At 36.1% G+C, this 18,012-nt stretch overlaps 2 protein-coding genes across 2 annotated transcripts in view; one reads left to right on the top strand and one right to left on the bottom strand.

The window, feature by feature from the left end:
• kntc1 (kinetochore associated 1) overlaps positions 1 to 18,012 on the top strand; it is a 130,753-nt gene that overhangs the window by 91,935 nt on the left and 20,806 nt on the right. Inside the window, 6 exon segments of the mRNA XM_058777423.1 lie at positions 1,222 to 1,432; positions 2,153 to 2,265; positions 4,202 to 4,248; positions 4,818 to 4,896; positions 13,449 to 13,573; positions 13,709 to 13,844. Of these exon segments, the coding sequence (XP_058633406.1) occupies positions 1,222 to 1,432; positions 2,153 to 2,265; positions 4,202 to 4,248; positions 4,818 to 4,896; positions 13,449 to 13,573; positions 13,709 to 13,844 (711 nt within the window).
• LOC131541581 (gap junction gamma-1 protein-like) lies at positions 14,349 to 16,784 on the bottom strand. The gene is made up of 2 exons (XM_058777424.1): positions 16,730 to 16,784; positions 14,349 to 15,723 (listed from the first exon to the last, which is right to left on the bottom strand). The coding sequence occupies exon 2, from the start codon at positions 15,667 to 15,669 to the stop codon at positions 15,169 to 15,171; it is 501 nt and encodes a 166-aa protein (XP_058633407.1). The 5' UTR covers positions 15,670 to 15,723; positions 16,730 to 16,784; the 3' UTR covers positions 14,349 to 15,168.

The following is an 18,012-nucleotide window of genomic DNA, read 5'->3' as shown; positions in this document are numbered from 1 at the left end:
CCTTACTAACTATTAATAAGCAGCAAATTAGGAATTTATTGAGGGAAAAGTCGTAGTTAATAGTTAATGTGTTCCCAATTCTAAAGTTTTACCAGACTTTTTTTCTTAATACAAATGAATGAATTTTAATATGCTGCTATCATTTTTTGTCATTCCATTGAAAGTCTAGGTACTCAACATTTAAAGCTTCAAAAAGTACATTTGAACATTGTAAAAGTAATCCATATGAATGAAGCGGTCTTATGAAGAGACACAATCACTTTTTATGATGAATGTTTTAAATTGGGGTTTTATTCACATGAACAATGATCAACACACATACATATAATATGTTAAATATGGTAAATGCAAGCTCAAAATTGCATGCTTGATGTTAATTCTGTGAATTTCATATGTGAATATGCCTTTCACTATATGCAATTAAATATACTATAACATAACACTATAACATAAATATGTTTATGGCAAAATTCTTAATTAATACTAGTCAGAGTAGTAGTACTATCAACTCGATCCTGCTGAAAATTAACATTTAATGTTGTTATATTTATTTAACATGGATAACACATTCATTTCATTGTCTCCTGTCTGATATTAAATGACTGGAAGAAGATCAAGAACACACACCAAAGCAAATGTTTATCACTTGATCGAGAAACATATTTTTCTTTGCACCTTATCAAATTCATTCATAAATGGAAACTCAACAGGTAGAAAGTATAATCAAATATAATGAAAAACACTACTAATGAGAAGACTAGCCACTGTATTGCTGCAGGTTAGGAAAATATGTATTTAACATTCATAACATAGCATTTAACATTTCAAAAAATTCAAGATAGTGCTATAAATCAAATAAATTTTAATCAACTCATAGCCTTAAAATAGTGTGTGTAAATGTGCGTTATGTAGGTGCACTAAACTTTGTTGTAGCATACTGTGTTTCTTTCTTCTGGGGAATGGTTTAGTCCATAAACTAGTTGAAATTCACACAAAGCATGAAGTAGCTGGATCTTCTTTTCTGCTTACAGAGATAACGTAAACAAGGGAATGAATTTCCCAATTCTTACCTGACAGCTTAATATGTAAATCAATAATTTATATTGGCATACTGGCAGTGATTTCATGAACAAGTCTGACATATGACCGTTTTGTAATTATGGCCTTGCAGTGGCAGTAACGGGTATTTTGGTTGACTATACTGTTCGGACCTTTTACCAGGAAAATTTACAGACTCGAGGTGAAGCACTCATCTCTAAACTGCAGCTACAGTATCAGCGCTCGGCCACAGAGAATGCTCTTATTTCATCTCAGCTCAGCTCTCCAGAGCTCCTCAAACTCACAGGACTCCCTGGTCGCCTCATTGTAGCTCTCTTTGAGCATAGCTCCGTGCTGGACCGTATGAAAAACCCTGCTGGCCTGACTTACCCTGGTAAGGACAAGTAGTATGGCATATACTGTATTTGTGGTATAAGAATTGCTGTATTTGCATATATTTGTGTTTTCTTCTTAATGTTGGTCTTATTATTGTCTTACATGTCTAAATCCTAACCTAAACTAATTACTAAATTATTTTTTAAAAACTTTTTTTTTTTTTTTTTTTTTTTTTTAAGAAGTTGCAAAAAAAAAAAAATTGTTTATCAAAGAATCTTGGGGGATGATTGAGGCATTTTGAGCTCTCAATTGGCATGATTTGTTTAACACTGAAGACTGAGGGGTTTTTTTTGTGAAAAATAGGTTATTAATGGTAGAGTATTTTATTTTTTTACACTTTGATAAACCTGTTAGAATAATTAATATTTTTTTAGAGCTGTAGGGATGGATATTGTGAGAAAAATATCCTTTAGCAATGTGTATTTAAACCAGATTTGTCCACACAGATCTTTTTGTTGTTGTTGTTGTTTGTTTTTATGTTTCTTCTTTTTTCCCCCTACAAGATGCAAGCAGTTTTTATTTATTTTACTGCTAGAAAGTTAGTGTTTCTTTTAAAATAGAAAACAGTTGTTTTAAATTGTAATAGTATTTCATAATATTAGTATTACTGAGACATATTTCAAAAACATGAAATAATAACTTTTGAACAGTAGTGTGTGTGCATGTGTGTAGAGACATTTATATTTGGATTCAGCCCGCTTTTTCTGTAATTGGACAGACATTCACTCCGTGGCCAAAGATATTGCCTCCATCAATGGTGTCGATCTTTTAAAGATTCGGAACATTCTTCTGGAGAAGTGGTTGTGCCAAACAGGGCAGTCAAATGGCAAGGTATGTAAAATGTGTCACGTACACACTACAAAGACTTTTGGGGAACAAACACATTTATTTGCTACAGTTGATCTCCTTAATTGTTGTCCCTTGTTTACAAAATAGAATAACGCTCAAACTGGTTCACATTGTGAATACCATACCATGCCAAGAGTTTTTACCTGTTTGGTATTAGATTGTTTTAATACTTTGCTATGAGATCTTTTTTGTGTATGCTCACTAAGCTGCTGCTTTTACTGTCTCACACTTCTTATTGTCACTGCATTAACGATTTGTTTATTTTATTGATACATGTCTGATGATTTTATTGAAAATTTGTTTGTCACCACATTAATTTTTATGGAGTGAAATTCAGTTTCACCATTACTTGCCCTGCCAATATTTTCACTGGCCTTGCCGCAAAAAAAATAAAAAATAATAATAATAAAATAAATAAGCAAATAAAATAAAATAGTTGGTGTTATTATTGTTTTTGATCTGTTATCTTGTATTCTAATACATAAGCTTATAGATCCGCCAAAATTTTGGATACCAATTCCATTTTACAGTTCCTGATTTCAATTTCAATACCACAGCAAAAATCACTAGCCTAACAAATATTAAGTTCAAACATTATTAAAGACAAGTGAACAGCCAGTGAATAAGAACAAATGAACAAATTGCGAGTGATAGCACAATTAAATATAGAACAAAGATAGAAATAAAATTTTGCTTAGGTTTTTATGTTTGTAGGTGTTCAGTTACAGAAACTGAATAATCTATTATAAGTTGCTCAGTGTTGCACCTTGATTTTTCATAGCCATTTGAAATTAGAGGCAACCACTGCATTTTAATCATGAATCAAAAAAAAAAAAAAAACCTAAACGTAACAACTACCTTACTAACTATTAATAAGCAGCAAATTAGGAATTTATTGAGGGAAAAGTCGTAGTTAATAGTTATTAAGTGTTCCCTATTCTAAAGTGTTACCTTTGATTTATATTAGACTGTCTGACTTTAGCTTTGTTAAATTATGCTACATAAGACATTGCATGAAACAGAAACCGCAGACGGGCTGAATGAGATGCATATTCACTCTCTGACAGCAGGTGCTTATCAAACAGTAATACAGTGTTTCCTTGGTTACCATTGTGTAAACAGCAGCGCTGCGCGTATTAACACTAATTTAAATGCATTATACAGAGGCAAATGAAAAAACAACGGCATGTAAACTTTTCTGAAAACAGCCAGTTCCCCTCAGAAACACATTCATATAAAAATCAGAATTTAGGATTCCTATATTTTGCGCACCATGAACATTGATCTTGTTCTGCCTGCTATGGTATTTTCTCCTCTTTGCATCCGTCTTCAGCATTTCTGGCCTTTGTTAATGGCCATTTACAGACTAATAGAGTGGTGGAATTATGACGTCACTTTGGGCATCGAGGTTATGAAAAACAAAAAAAGGGTCCTGTTAAATTTGTGCTTTCAAAGGTTATGCACAATCCTTTTGTTCGTAAAAATTCTCAGTGTCTGAATCTGGCAAAATCGACATTAATATTTACAGCTGAACAGATGAAACATGCGGTTATGTTAGGGGTATGACACATTTTCTGGAACATGCTCTAAGTGGTTCACCAATCACAGCACACTGGGCCTGCTAACCAATCAGAGCACATATCTGCAACATAAGCAAGATCTTTCCCATTGCACCTCAATTATATCTTGGCAGAAAAAAAAATTTAATTGGTAGTTCACCCAAAATTTTAAATTGTCGTCATTTACTTATTTTATTTTTTTATTTACTTTTATTTTTTTCGTGTGGAACAAAAAAAAGCTATTGTTTTAAAGCTGTTATGACTGTAGCTTGACCATCCAAAACCCCAGCTTGATTATATATGTTGCATTATTTAACAAGACTTTCATACCTCCAAAATTCATACCTCCTTTTCTGTAGGACATAAATCATCAGGCTGATATAAATGATGACCCTGATCTCATGAGGTACTAATACAAAATTTTATAAAAGTATTTTATAATTATACCATATGTGACCCTAGACCGCAAAACCAGTCTTAAGTCGCTGGGGTATATTTGTAGCAATAGCCAAAAATACACTCACTGGGTCAAATTATAGATTTTTCTTTTATGCCAAAAATCATTAGGATATTAAATAAAGATCATGTTCCATGAAGATATTTTGTAAATTTCTTACCATAAATATATAAAAACTGAATTTTTGATTAGCAATATGCATTGCTAAGAACTTCATTTGGACAACTTTAAAGGCAATTTTCTCAATATTTAGATTTGTTTTGCACCCTCAGATCCAGATTTTCAAATAGTTGTATCTCGGCCAAATATGGTCCGATCCTAACAAACCATACATCAATGGAAAGCTTATTTATTCAGCTTTCAGTTTATGCATAAATCTCAATTTTGAAAAATTTTGTGGTCCAGGGTCACATATAATATAATATAATGTAACATTACCAGTACCTGTAACATGGTAGACATCCTGTTGAAGTATTTCTTTTCCTCTTTCTTTTCATGTTCTTCTTTATGTACTGCAGAGTTGTTTACTTACTGCAAATGCACCCCATGGATATAAGTGCGCGACTGCTCAGTCCCATCCTGACAGCACAGACATGGGTAAGTAGAACTTTTCTTTATATAAATCCTTTTTTTTCTTCAAGTTTAGTCATGTGTATGGAGAACCAAAACTGCATATATATATATATATATATATGTACACACATACATGTACACAGTGCCCTCCAAAAGTATTGGAACAGTAAAGACAAAATTGCTATGTTGGCTGTGGAGTCAAGACATTTACAAATATGATTAAAAGATGAATATGAGACAAAACTACAGAATATCACATTTTATTATTGGGTGATTCAACACAGATGTTTTACCAGCTAAGAAGTTCAGCACTTTTAGAGTTTCATCCCTCTATCTGATGTGACCATAAGTATTGGAACAGTTGCCTCACAGGTCTTTCTAAGTGTGTCCTGTTGCATTAATTCTTCAGATATTAAAAGCAGGGAATGTGTCGTATCAGTTACATCCAATACTTCTGCATTCTGAATCATGCATTCGATTATGACACACACAAACCAGGATGACTTTGAGAGAAAAGCAAGCAATTTGGATGCTAAAAGAAAAGAGGAAGTCAATTAGAGCTATAGCAAAAACAAAAGGCATGGAGAAATCAAGAGTTTGGAAACCACCAGCGACACCAGCAACCAACAACTACCTGATCGGCTGAGAAAACAACAGTAGTTGATGACAGACAAATCATAAAAGCTGTGAAAATGAACCCTAAAAGACATGTTTGTAAAATCACCAACAACTTCCAGAAAGCTGGGGTGATGCTCGGACAATCTACTGTCCTCAGGAGACTTTGACATAGAATAACAGAGGCTACACAGCAAGATACAAACCTCTGACCAGCTCCAAAAATATAAAGGCAAGATTGCAGTTTGCAAAAAAGCACATAGGTGAGCCAGAAGTGTTTTGGAACTGTGTTTATGGACCGATGAGACAAAGATGAACCTTTATCTAAGTGATGGGAAAGCAACAATGTGGAGAAAAAAAGGCAAATACAAATGATCCCAAGCATACAGCCTCATCTGTAAAGCATGGTGGAGGTGGTGTCATGGCATGGGCATGCATGGCTGCCTCTGGAACAGGCCCTCTCAACTTTACTGACTTAATGTATGATGACAGTAGCAGAATGAATTTGGAAGGGTACAAAACCATCTTGCCTACCAATATTCAAGAAAATGCCACCAGATTCATTGGGAAGTGCTTCATATTGCATCAGGACAATGACCCAAAACACCCTACCAGTTCAGTCAAGGATTTTATAAGGGCAAAGAAATGGAAAGTCTTAGATTGCCCAAGTCAATCTCCAGATTTAAATCCGATTGAACATGAATTTCACCAGCTGAAGAGGAGAGTAAAGGCAGAAACTCCCCAAAACAAGCAACAATTGGAATTGGCTGCATTAAAGGCTGGGAAAAGCATTTCAAAGGATGAGACCAAGAGTCTGGTGATGTCTATGGGTCACAGACTCACTGCTGTGATTGTGCACAAGGAATCTGCAACTAAATAATAGCTTTTAATCTTTTATATCTGTCTTATGTTCAGCTGTCCCAGTACTTATGCTCACATCAATGAGTGGGATGAACTCTAAAAGTGCTGTTCTTTTTATTTGGTAAAACATGTATGTGTTGAAATGGCTAATAATAAAATGTAACATTCTGTAGTTTTGTCTCATATTCATCTTTTCATCATATTTGCAAATGTCTTGACTCCACAACCAACAAAGCAATTTTATCTTCACAGTTCCAATACTTGATGTTGCGTTTATACAACAGTTCAACGGCGTGAGTGTGTAAATCATTTAGAAACGACAACGGAGTATCTTTAAAAGCCCCCTTTTGTGCAGAACTACTTTCTTCCGCCATTGAACTGTTGTATAAACGCAATATCACACTCGTAGACGTGAGATATGGCTGTTTATGCCACGGTCTGTCTGAATACTCAATTCTGATTGGCTGGCAGGTGTTGATTAAATTCGTTTAACTGCACAGGTAGTTCCAGGTCAGTTTAATCACGTTCTATATATTAATGCACTTCCTATAAACATTGGTAACCATAGTAACATACAGTTACAGTTAAATAGTAATACAGATGAAAATAACCGTCATTTTTATCGGTCCGGTCAAATATTGCAGCGCAACTATTATTAACATCTTTAATATGTGAATGCTGGGAGATGACCATGGCATAAACGGGATAATCAACGGCTAGCTGTGCATTAAACGATTTGAATGCACTTCGCCGAGGCAACCACCCTCCGCTGCGAGTCAGGTGGTTCTTCGCCTCAAATCGTTTAATGCACAGCTAGCCGTTGATTATCCCTTACATATCGCCACGGCCGAATCACAGCCGTGGCGATATACAGCCATATTTCACTTCTACTCACGTGATATTGCTCATATAGTAAACTAAATATGTATATTGCATAAAATAGATTATAAATATATAGGGTCATTCCCTGTCAAATCAACCAAATTCCAGAAACTTCTCCAGCTCAATTTTTTTTGCTAAAAAAAATTCTGAAGAAAGATAAACATGTATAGTGATGATAGCCAAAATATAAAATGTCATGGATGAATATTTACTGAATAATCCATTATTTTGTAGAGGGGGTCAAAATGGCAATTTTCACCTGGGATTCAGAGCCAAATTACAGGGGTTAAAATTACTTCAGAATGATGGCAGCATCATAATGTTATTTTTACACAGAGATTAGTAGGTCTGTTAAAATATGTTCACTTTAGCAATCTTTGTTGCATTATGTGCCAATGGTGACCATTCAAAAATGGGGAAAGAGCACTTAAGTTTTTTTTTTTTTTTTCTCCAAAGTTTGAAGGCCTGTAACTCAAAAAGTATTAAAGATATTTTAATGCCCTCTTAGATATTGGGTCTTAACAAACTTCCCTTTTGGCATCTTCATTTAAGGCCTTATATGGTTCGGTTCCAGAGATAATGGAATTTCAATATGGCTCCAGGGGGAAATTGTTAAATTGTACACATTTTAAATGGTCAAAAACCAAATGTGGTACATTTTGCGCAAAAATTATACTTTTCTTTTAAAGAGGAATGTCTGAAGAACAAATAATGTTGAAACTAGAAATGTATCTTATTTCCTTCTGTCCAAACAACTGATTTGGACATACCTGTCTGAGTGTCATTCATAAATATTATTTTTCCCAAATTTGTGTGAAGTATTAAAGTTATTTTCATATGATTTTTGATTCTGGTTCCTAAGAAACCTTTCTTTTGTAATCTTAATTTTTAAGGCCTTGTATGGTTTAATCCTGTAGATTTTTGAGATCCCAGTGCAGCTCTGTGTCCAAATGGTTGTATCCTAACCATTTTCAATGGTCAAAAACCATTTTTTTTGTATGTGTGTTTATCTAGTCATCACTGTTGACACTGTCAAATATGCAAATAATAACATTAACACAGGGTTTAGGAATGTGCAGTGCGACATGTCAGATTATGAATGACCAGGATAAATTGTTGACTCTAGGTAAAGTATAAACAGTCACAGTGTGAAACGTAAAATAAGATTATCCAGGATCCTGTTTACCTGGGGTTTAGAATTACCCAGTGTTAATTATTAAGTGTAAGAGACCTTAAACGTTTGAGGTACTGTCAGTAATTCTGCCAAATATGCCCTTTAGCAGTAGATGCTACTTGATGTATGACTATGCTTCAAATTTTATAACAATAAAAAAATAAATTTTAATATTTAATCCAGGTGAGGCAAATCTTGCTTCATTGATGTAAAAAAAAAAAAAAAAAAAAAATGGGTATAAAAAGCAACCACTTTTCCCCATGAGGCGTGGGATTTGTTTCAAATATGTTGTGATGCCACATATCAGAACTCTTGGTAGCTTCAGAAGCTGTTAAAAGGAACAATATCCTTTCTTCCAAATATCCCTAAAACTGATTCAAATATAGAAACTTATGAATAGACTATTAAGAGAAAGGTAATGTGCCTCAACTTGATCATTTCAGAGCATTTTTAGCAGAGCAAATTATTAACTATTGTCTATGCATATTGTTTTGATAGTGAAACAAGATACAATTCTACTTTCAACATTACTTATTCTTCAGACATTGTTTTTTTGGGGGTTTTTTTAATAAAATAAGTACTGGCTGTATAAAAAAGTAAACAACATTTGGTTTTCAACCACTAAAAAAGGGGTATTATTCAACAATCTGAATATGGAGCCTCATTGGCATCCCCATATCTCTGGGACTAGCGGCTGCAGCTTTCTCTCGTGTTGGGGGCGTTTTGTGCAGTTGGGGCGGTGCTCGCGTCGCGGTCTCGGCGATGTAATTTTTTGTTCAGATCAAAATGTTATGACATTGTATATTACAATTGTAAACTTAAACTGTGAACCTTTAAAGCAGGGTCTAAAAATATATATGGTATTTTTTTATAAAATACATTTTGTACATACATTTAACTAAAGAATCCTGCAAGCACTTTAATTTTTCCCCCTTGACTCATACGGCACAAAAAGTGGTTCAATAATGTTGAATGTTAAAGGGACAGATTATTGCAAATGCAGATCCCAATGTGTTCTGGTTAAACAATTTTTATTTATTGATTTATTGCTAAGGTTTGCATATAGTGGTGTGCTCTTAATGACAGCTTTCCTAAAAATATATCCTATTCCTAAAATAAGAAATATCCCAATATATCGCATTGCTTACAGTATCACAACATATCGTATCGCAACCCCTGTATCGTGATACGTATCGTATCGCCAGATTCTTGCCAATACACAGCCCTAGTTTGATGGTGTCCTGAGTTTTTAAACTTGGCTTTTGGACACATCCCAACTGGTGTTTTGACCAAGTAGATATTATCTTAGCTCAGGGTGTTGCTCTGTTTCTCTTCCCAATCCATAAATCAACATGTTATCTCGTCAGTCACATGGTCCGATTTTTCCAACTCTTCGCAGAGTATAATGTTGGACATGATTTCTATAACCAGAATATGACACATTTGACAAAGTATTGATTGGAAGAAGCGTTCCAAGCGTGAATTTTCAAACTCATACAAACCAAACATGAATATGAACCCTTAAGCTATTCAATAGTTATTAAAAAGACATACACAATGAGTGATTAGGACATGATAGTCAAATGTGTGGGTTACATACATAATATGGAGTTATGCATAGAAATCATTAGTTGCTCATGTCTTTTAAGATGATTTTAGGTGCATCTACACAGTTTCTGTGCCATTCTGTTGACGTGAGAATGTGTTCTGGGGAACGCAGGTCAAAAAGGTTTTGGAAGGAATTTCAGTCTAGTCTTTGACCTGCTAGTTGGGGGAACCCACCCAACAAAGACTCTACTAATGATTTTGGTCAGGATGTGCTGTTTCATTGATCATCAATTTTGGTTACTTGCCCCAAATTTGACAATCTACTTCCTGAGTTGGAATTATCAATAACTGTTCTTTGTGTCAATGTTGTAAGCTGTTCTGTGAAAGGGGCATGTTGTTTAGGCTTGCTTCAGATGCATGGTGCCAGGGTATCGTGGACAGATTTATGACATTGTCTTGTTCCGGGGCCTCTTTGCGAAATTTGGCTCTTTTGGTGGTTCTAACACCAATCCGATCGAATCTTAAATTGTCTGATTCGCTCTGATATCCTACATAAGAACTAGAATCTAAAATCATATTGCAATATCTTTAATACTTCTTGAGGTATAGGCACACAAACTTTGGAAAACTAATATTTATGGCACTCAGACAGGTATGTTCAATGCAGTTGTTTGGACAGAAGAAAACGAGATATATTTCTAGTTTCATCATTATTTGTTCTTCAGACATTCCTCTTTAAAAGAAAAGTATCATATTTTTGTAAAATGGCCCACATTTGGTTTTTGACCACTGAAAATGTGTACAATTTACTCCTGGAGCCACATTGAAATTCCAATATCTCTAAAACCAAACCATATAGGGCCTTAAAAATGAAGACCTCAAAAGGAAAGTTTATGACCCAATATCTAAAAGTGTATTAAGATAAGTTTAATATTTTTTGAGTTACAGGCCTGCAAACTTTGGAGAAAAAACTTGCTCTTGCCCCATTTTTGAATGGTCAACATTGGCACATGATGCAACACAGATTGCTAAAGTTAATGGATTTCACTAATTGATTCCTACTAATCTCTGTGTAAAAATAACATTGTAATGCTGCCATCTTTCTGAAGTAATTTTTAACCCCCTGTAATTTGGCTCTGAATCTCAGGTGAAAAATGCCATTTTGAATCCCTCTTCAAAATAATGGATTTCTCAGTAAATATTCATCCATGAAATTTAATATTTTGGCTTTCATCACTATATATGTTTATCTTTCTTCAGAAAAAATATTAGCAAAATCAAAAATTTGAGCCAGGGACCTCTGGTTGAGTTGACATGGAATGACCCTATACATGATCCAATGGGGAAATTATATTTTTTCAAATTTTTTTTACAGTTAACTCATAAATGTGTTAATTCACTAATGTATTCAATAAATTAGTAATAATGCAAATGTTTATTAGTTGTGTGAAGTGGCCCCAAAACCTTGTATAGACCAGACACAAGCAGTATGTCATGTCAAAAGTAAACAACCCATTGTAATCGATGCTGTCTACACCCTATGCGTTGCACCAAGCTGACATTAGACAGATTCCTTATTCTGTTTCTGGTGTACTTACATTAAATATGACAACAGGACAAATGGATGAGAAAAGTCTTATCATTGAGGTGAATTTATTTATTTATTTTTTATTTTTATTTTTTGTACTCTGACACGTCCGGTGTAAACAGTCTTAAGCTGACATGTCTGGTATAGACAGGGTGTAATGCTTTTAGTGGTACATCTACAAATATCAGTCAGAGAAGAGGACATGTGAAGTTGTGAACATATATACACTGAACAAAATTATAAACGCAACACTTTTGTTTTTGCCGAAAACCAAGAACTGGAACACGCTGTCGTATACGCCGATCCAGAGCATCCCAAACATGCTCAATGGGTGACATGTCTGGTCAGTATGCTGGCCATGTAAGAACTGGGATGTTTTCAGCTTCCAGGAATTGTGTACAGATCCTTGCAACATGGGGCCGTGCATTATCATGCTGCAACATGAGGTGATGGTCGTGGATGAATGGCACAACAATGGGCCTCAGGATCTCGTCACGGTATCTCTGTGCATTCAAAATGCCATAAATAAAATGCACCTGTGTTCGTTGTCCATAACATACGTCTGCCCATACCATAACCCCACCGCCACCATGGGCCACTCGATCCACAACGTTGACATCAGCAAACCGCTCACCCACACGTTGCCATACATGCTGTCTGCCATCTGCCCTATACAGAGAAAACCGGGATTCATCCGTGAAGAGAACACCTCTCCAAAGTGCCAGACGCCATCGAATGTGAGAATTTGCCCACTCAAGTCGGTTACGATGACGAACTGCAGTCAGGTCGAGACCCCGATGAGGATGACGAGCATGCAGATGAGCTTCCCTGAGACGGTTTTTGACAGTTTGTGCAGAAATTCTTTGGTTATGCAAACCGATTGTTGCAGCAGCTGTCCGAGTGGCTGGTCTCAGACGATCTTGGAGGTGAAGATGCTGGATGTGGAGGTCCTGGGCTGGTGTGGTTACATGTGGTCTGCGGTTGTGAGGCCAGTTGGATGTACTGCCAAATTCTCTGAAACGCCTTTGGAGACTGCTTATGGTAGAGAAATGAACATTCAATTCACGGGCAACAGCTCTGGTGGACAGTCCTGCAGTCAGCATGCCAATTGCACGCTCCCTCAGAACATCTGTGGCATTGTGCTGTGTGATAAAACTGCACATTTTAGAGTGGCCTTTTATTGTGGCCAGTCTAAGGCACACCTGTGCAATAATCATGCTGTCTAATCAGCATCTTGATATGCCACACCTGTGAGGTGGATGGAGTATCTCAGCTCACTAACACAGATTTAGACAGATTTGTGAACAATATTTGAGAGAAATAGGCCTTTTGTGTACATAGAAAAAGTCTTAGATCTTTGAGTTCAGCTCATGAAAAATGGGGGCAATAACAAAAGTGTTGCATTTATAATTTTGTTCAGTGTAATTCAACAGCAGTCTGCTCCTAACCTTAAAGAGTGATGAATGTCCCAACTCAAGGAGGCAGATACGCCTTCCAAATGCAGTTTAAAGGGTCTTTTGGCTCTTCAGGATTCTACTAATCCAGGGTCCATGTGGATCCTTAAATACTTAAAGTATTTTAAATTCAGTTTAAACAGATTTAAGGTAATACGTCTTAAATGGTAAGTATCAAAACAAAAGTCATAATTGTCGTTTTAAGAGGCCATAAATTGGGGTACGAAAAAAAAAAAATCCCAATTTTCTCTAATTAATAAACTAAACTGTAATTACTAAAACTGAAACTCAAGTATATAAAATGAAAAAGAAGTATAAAAAAAAAAAAAAATATATATATATATATATATATATATATAAGTAAAACTATGTAGCCGTAAAATAAAAATCTAAGTCCAAAATTAAACTGTAAAAAATACTGAGCCCTGCACTTAACATTTGTTCATCTGTTCAGCCCCTGGGAGGATCAGGCCTTCGTTTGACCTTTGAACACCGCAGTCGTGCTCTGCTCTGTCTCACTCACTTAGCAGACCCTGCAACCCTGGAGGCACTTTCCAACCAACCTAGTAGCAAAATCAAGTGAGCTGCATCAACAATATTATATTAATTTTATTTTTTTCTTGTATTCAGAATAGAACTGTCCTAGTGTTGATGCAAACACATTTTTGTCATTTTGTTTGAATAATTAATGACCATTTACAAATTTTTTGACAGATATTATTTGAAGTGCTACATGTACCTTGCCCAGATGGAGGCCCTGAACATTCCCTATACCTTGGAGATGTTCATCAGTAGCCCTAAGGAAGGCATGATCAAGGGTTTATGGAAGAACCACAGCAATGAACCTCAGGTAGATATTGCAAATAGGATTGAAACTAGGGATGCACAATATTTTAAAATAAAATGGATATCACAGTGTGGCTTAGTAATTATAAATTTGCCTAGGCTGCGATTTAAATAAATATGCTTTATTCAAAGTGAAGTGTTAATCAAACAAGAAAAATCTGGTCACACTTTATATTAGGTAGCCTTAACTACTATGTACTTACATCAAAAAATAAGTACAATGTACTTATTGTGGTCATATTGTATTGCAAAACACTTTTGCTGCTATTGAGGTGGGATACGGGTAAGGTTAGTGACAGATTTGGTAGTATGGGTAGGTTTAAGGGTGGGTTAAGGTGTAAGAGATGGGTACAGTGTAAAAATGTATAAGTACAATGTAAAAACAAGTATGTACACAATAAGTGTATTGTATCAAATGATTAATTTAAAACTTACATTTAAATTAATCATTTGATACAATGCACTTATTGTGTACGTACATGTTTTTACATTGTACTTATATTTTTATAAATACATATAAATTAATTGCAGAAATTAATTACAGATATAATTAAGTAGTTAAGTAGTTATAACATAGTAGTTAAGGCCACCTAATACAAAGTGAGACCAAAAATATTTAACTGCGCTTGACTAAATCAACCTTATAAGAGCCAGCAAGGAAACATTACATTTTTTTTTTTTTTTTTTTAAAGGGGGTCTAACTTGCAGTACATCTGACAGTTACTAGAAAGGATACTTGCATTGGTTTTGATATGGAATGATAGTCCGAAAAGTAGGGGAAGTCTGAGTTCAGCTTAGTGTGCTGGCATTGTCCCTTCGGAGCAAGGATATTATAGTTTAGAATTTTTAAATTAGTTTTTATTTTAATATCGTTTTCAAATTTCCTATAATTTCAGTTTAGTTTTAGTTAGTTTTATTAATAGTTTTGTTAGTTTTCACTCTCATGTTGTTCTCGCACGTCAAGCACGCTTTTAAACGTTCGTGCGCTGTAAGGTGCGCATTATTATTATTTCCCATTTCATAGCATTTTAAATGCAAAAACGCATTCTTTGTGAATAGCCGCTGAGGACGCAGCTCACGTGCATGAAGCGCCATCTATTTCCCTAAACAACAACAGGTCCGATTTTCTGGCACAGAGTGAGAGCTTATTAAATCACAAACACGATTATTTATTTTTGCTAATTATTATTTTATTTTCGTTAGTTTTTCAGTTACTGTTGTTAGTTTCGTTTAGTTTTAGTTTTTCATTTATTTAGAAATTTTAATTTTATTTCAGTTTACGAAAATGTTTTTTGACCAATAGTTTTAGTCTTAGTTTCAGTTATCGTTTACGAAAATAACCTTGCTTCGAAGTCTTCCGGGAGGAGTTGGTCTGCGGGAAATTCAGACTGAGTTAATTTGTGAGTAAAATGCCAGAAAAGGTCCGAAGGCTGTGTCTGAAGGATAAAACTCCCTGAAGAAGAAGAAGAGCGATCCAGAAGAACAGAAGCCTGAAAACAGAAGACGTCCCAACTTGGAGAGTTTGGGGGTCTTTTAATAGCTTCCTCGTAGCCCATATAGAGCAGAGAGGGCATGGCGGACAGGATGATTTGAAAGACCCAGAATCGCACGTGTGAGAGCGGCACGAAGGCATCGTAGCAGACATTCTCACATCCGGGTTGGCCTGAGTTGCAGACAAACTTGCTCTGCTCATCGTAGTATATGGACTCGCCGCCCACCGCAGTCAGTACGATGCGGAAGACAACTAGTGCAGTGAGCCAGAGTTTCCCCACCGACGTGGAGTGGTGCTGGATCTCCTCCAGCAGACGCGTCAGGAAGCTCCAGCTCATGACGTCCGATGACAACGGGGCAGACAGCGTCCCACACTGCACAGCTCACAGACTCTGTGGACAAACACAGAGAGTTTCAAATATAATTACATTTGCATGTTTATTGCTGGTCTGGAGAGTCAGTGCAGTTTTACTCCAAAGTATAGTAAAAAATAGCATGATGCATTTCACTATCACATATTGTACGTCATTGTTTGAGGAATAAAGAGCAGATCATTTTGATACCAAGAAAGAAATATCTAGAAGATATTAAAGCAGAGATACATTCATACACCTGAATATAAGCATTTAGAGTTTGATTAATACAAATAAAGAGTTGTAACTAGGCTAATATAATAGGGGAACATACATACAACACATGCATATACCAGATACATTTGTAACCGATGAATTATGGTCTAAATAAAGAAAATGTCTTTATGTATGTGCATTATGTGTGAGCATGGGGGTAGTTCGCTGGCCACCAGGCATTTGGAGCCTGGTACTGAGTGTGACTGGCTTCTCATTGGAATGCGTTTGAAGTCTGATGGGGGGTGACCATTGGCAATTTAGCACCCATATAAATGTAGAATGTGGGTAATTTATATGCAAATGTCAAAAGGCAAAAAGGTCTCTGAAGGGCTTTTCACACTGCGCTTAACCCCGGGTTATCTTCGTTCTAAACACCGCTTTTAACCCCGGGTAAAGACACGTTTCACACCTGTAATTTGAAAGCGGTGTTAGCACCGAGTTTTACCCGGGGTTATGAAACCCTGCTCCGGAGCAGGGTTAGCACCGCATTTGTGGTGTTAACCCCGCATTGCGGTGCTTAGTTTGTTCAGTGTGAAACGGAGCGGTGTTTGCTTGTTGCTGCTGGACGCTCGGCAACAGACAGCCAATCAGAAACTGAGCAGCGAGGCTCATGTCACATCAGTAACAGGAAACGCGCGTCGTGTAAACTGCAGCCGGTGAGAAAGACGGAAAGAACTGAATAGGAGACTGTATTATTCTTACGGTACTGTACAAGTAAACAATAACGTATCTCCACACTTAAAATAAATTCAAAGAAATATTCACATACTTTGCTACTTGTTTTCTTTCTTTTGTACTATTGTCTTTGTTTTCTTGCCTTTGTGCGTCATGAGGCGTTCACAGGTCGCGCCTAAAAACTACGGTGGCCGGGAAGTGCAAAACAACATTACAAAGTGTGAAACACTTTTACGAAGCTCGAGACAAATTTACATTTTGGAAAACATTTTTACATATCATAAAACACAATTACATGGGAAAAACACTTTTACCAAGGACGAAACAAATTTACATTTTAGAAAACAAATTAACAAGACGCAAAACACTTTTACCAGTCCCGAAACAAATTTACAATGACAGATTCTTCACGGAAAGGGAATGTACCACACACTGGAAGTGACGCAGTGAAAGGTGTTGTTGTTGGTGAGCGGGTAAATTCGTGTTGTGGTTGTGGAGTAAATGCCGTAAATAAAGTTTACGGTGACCGAACATGGACTGCGGCCGAGGGATGTTTTGCCCGTTTTGTAGTGATGTAAAAAGAGCTTTGCGAAGCACCAAGGCTTCCCCGCAACTGTATCGTAAAAAGGTTCATTACTCAAAGCTTTTCAAAACGATGCACACTAACGACATCTTGTGGTCAAAAGGTGGAAATAGCTGCCTTTGCGTCCCAGACGACCCAGCCATTTTTGGATCATTTCAGATAATAAATCAGTTTGTGCTATGAAAATAAAACAAAGAAAGTATTAACTCTATATAAATTAATCTTTTGCATGTCAGTCATTGTTTTACACAATATATGAATAAATGAGTGAATAAATCTGTGGAAAAAATAGGCAAGAATATATGATATGCATAAATGATCAAAATAAAAGAAGATTATCAGAATGGTCAGCTGAAGTGATTGTGAAGCGGGAATTAATACAAAATGAACATGCACAAAACTACACATGCATATATTTATTCGTATATTGATTAATTCTTATCAAAGAAGTGAGTGACACTTCAAACTGCGCAAGTGGTTCGCGTTATTTGAAACAGAATACGAAGCAGTCACGTGGTTGTGTGCGAAAACGAAGCTTCAGACGTCACAGATCACGTGGTTTTGGCAAAATGAATCAAGCTCCGGTACAGTGCTTCACTGCCAGATGCTTCGTTTTTTTGATACAGGCTTCAAAGCCTCGGAGTCAAACGTCACATCACTACCGTTTTGTGGCAAACACATGAGCAGCTTAACACTGTCCGGCTGTCGAGACATCCTCTGTGTTTCCGTCTGGTTCGCATCCTTTAGAAACTCCAAACACCGACCACACGTACAGCAAAACCGCCTTAAGCTGC

Source organism: Onychostoma macrolepis, chromosome 05 (assembly GCF_012432095.1).
Source record: "Onychostoma macrolepis isolate SWU-2019 chromosome 05, ASM1243209v1, whole genome shotgun sequence".
Lineage (NCBI taxonomy): Eukaryota > Metazoa > Chordata > Actinopteri > Cypriniformes > Cyprinidae > Onychostoma > Onychostoma macrolepis.
Note: the sequence above shows the minus strand (reverse complement) of the source record. Positions and strands in the feature narration are given on the sequence as shown.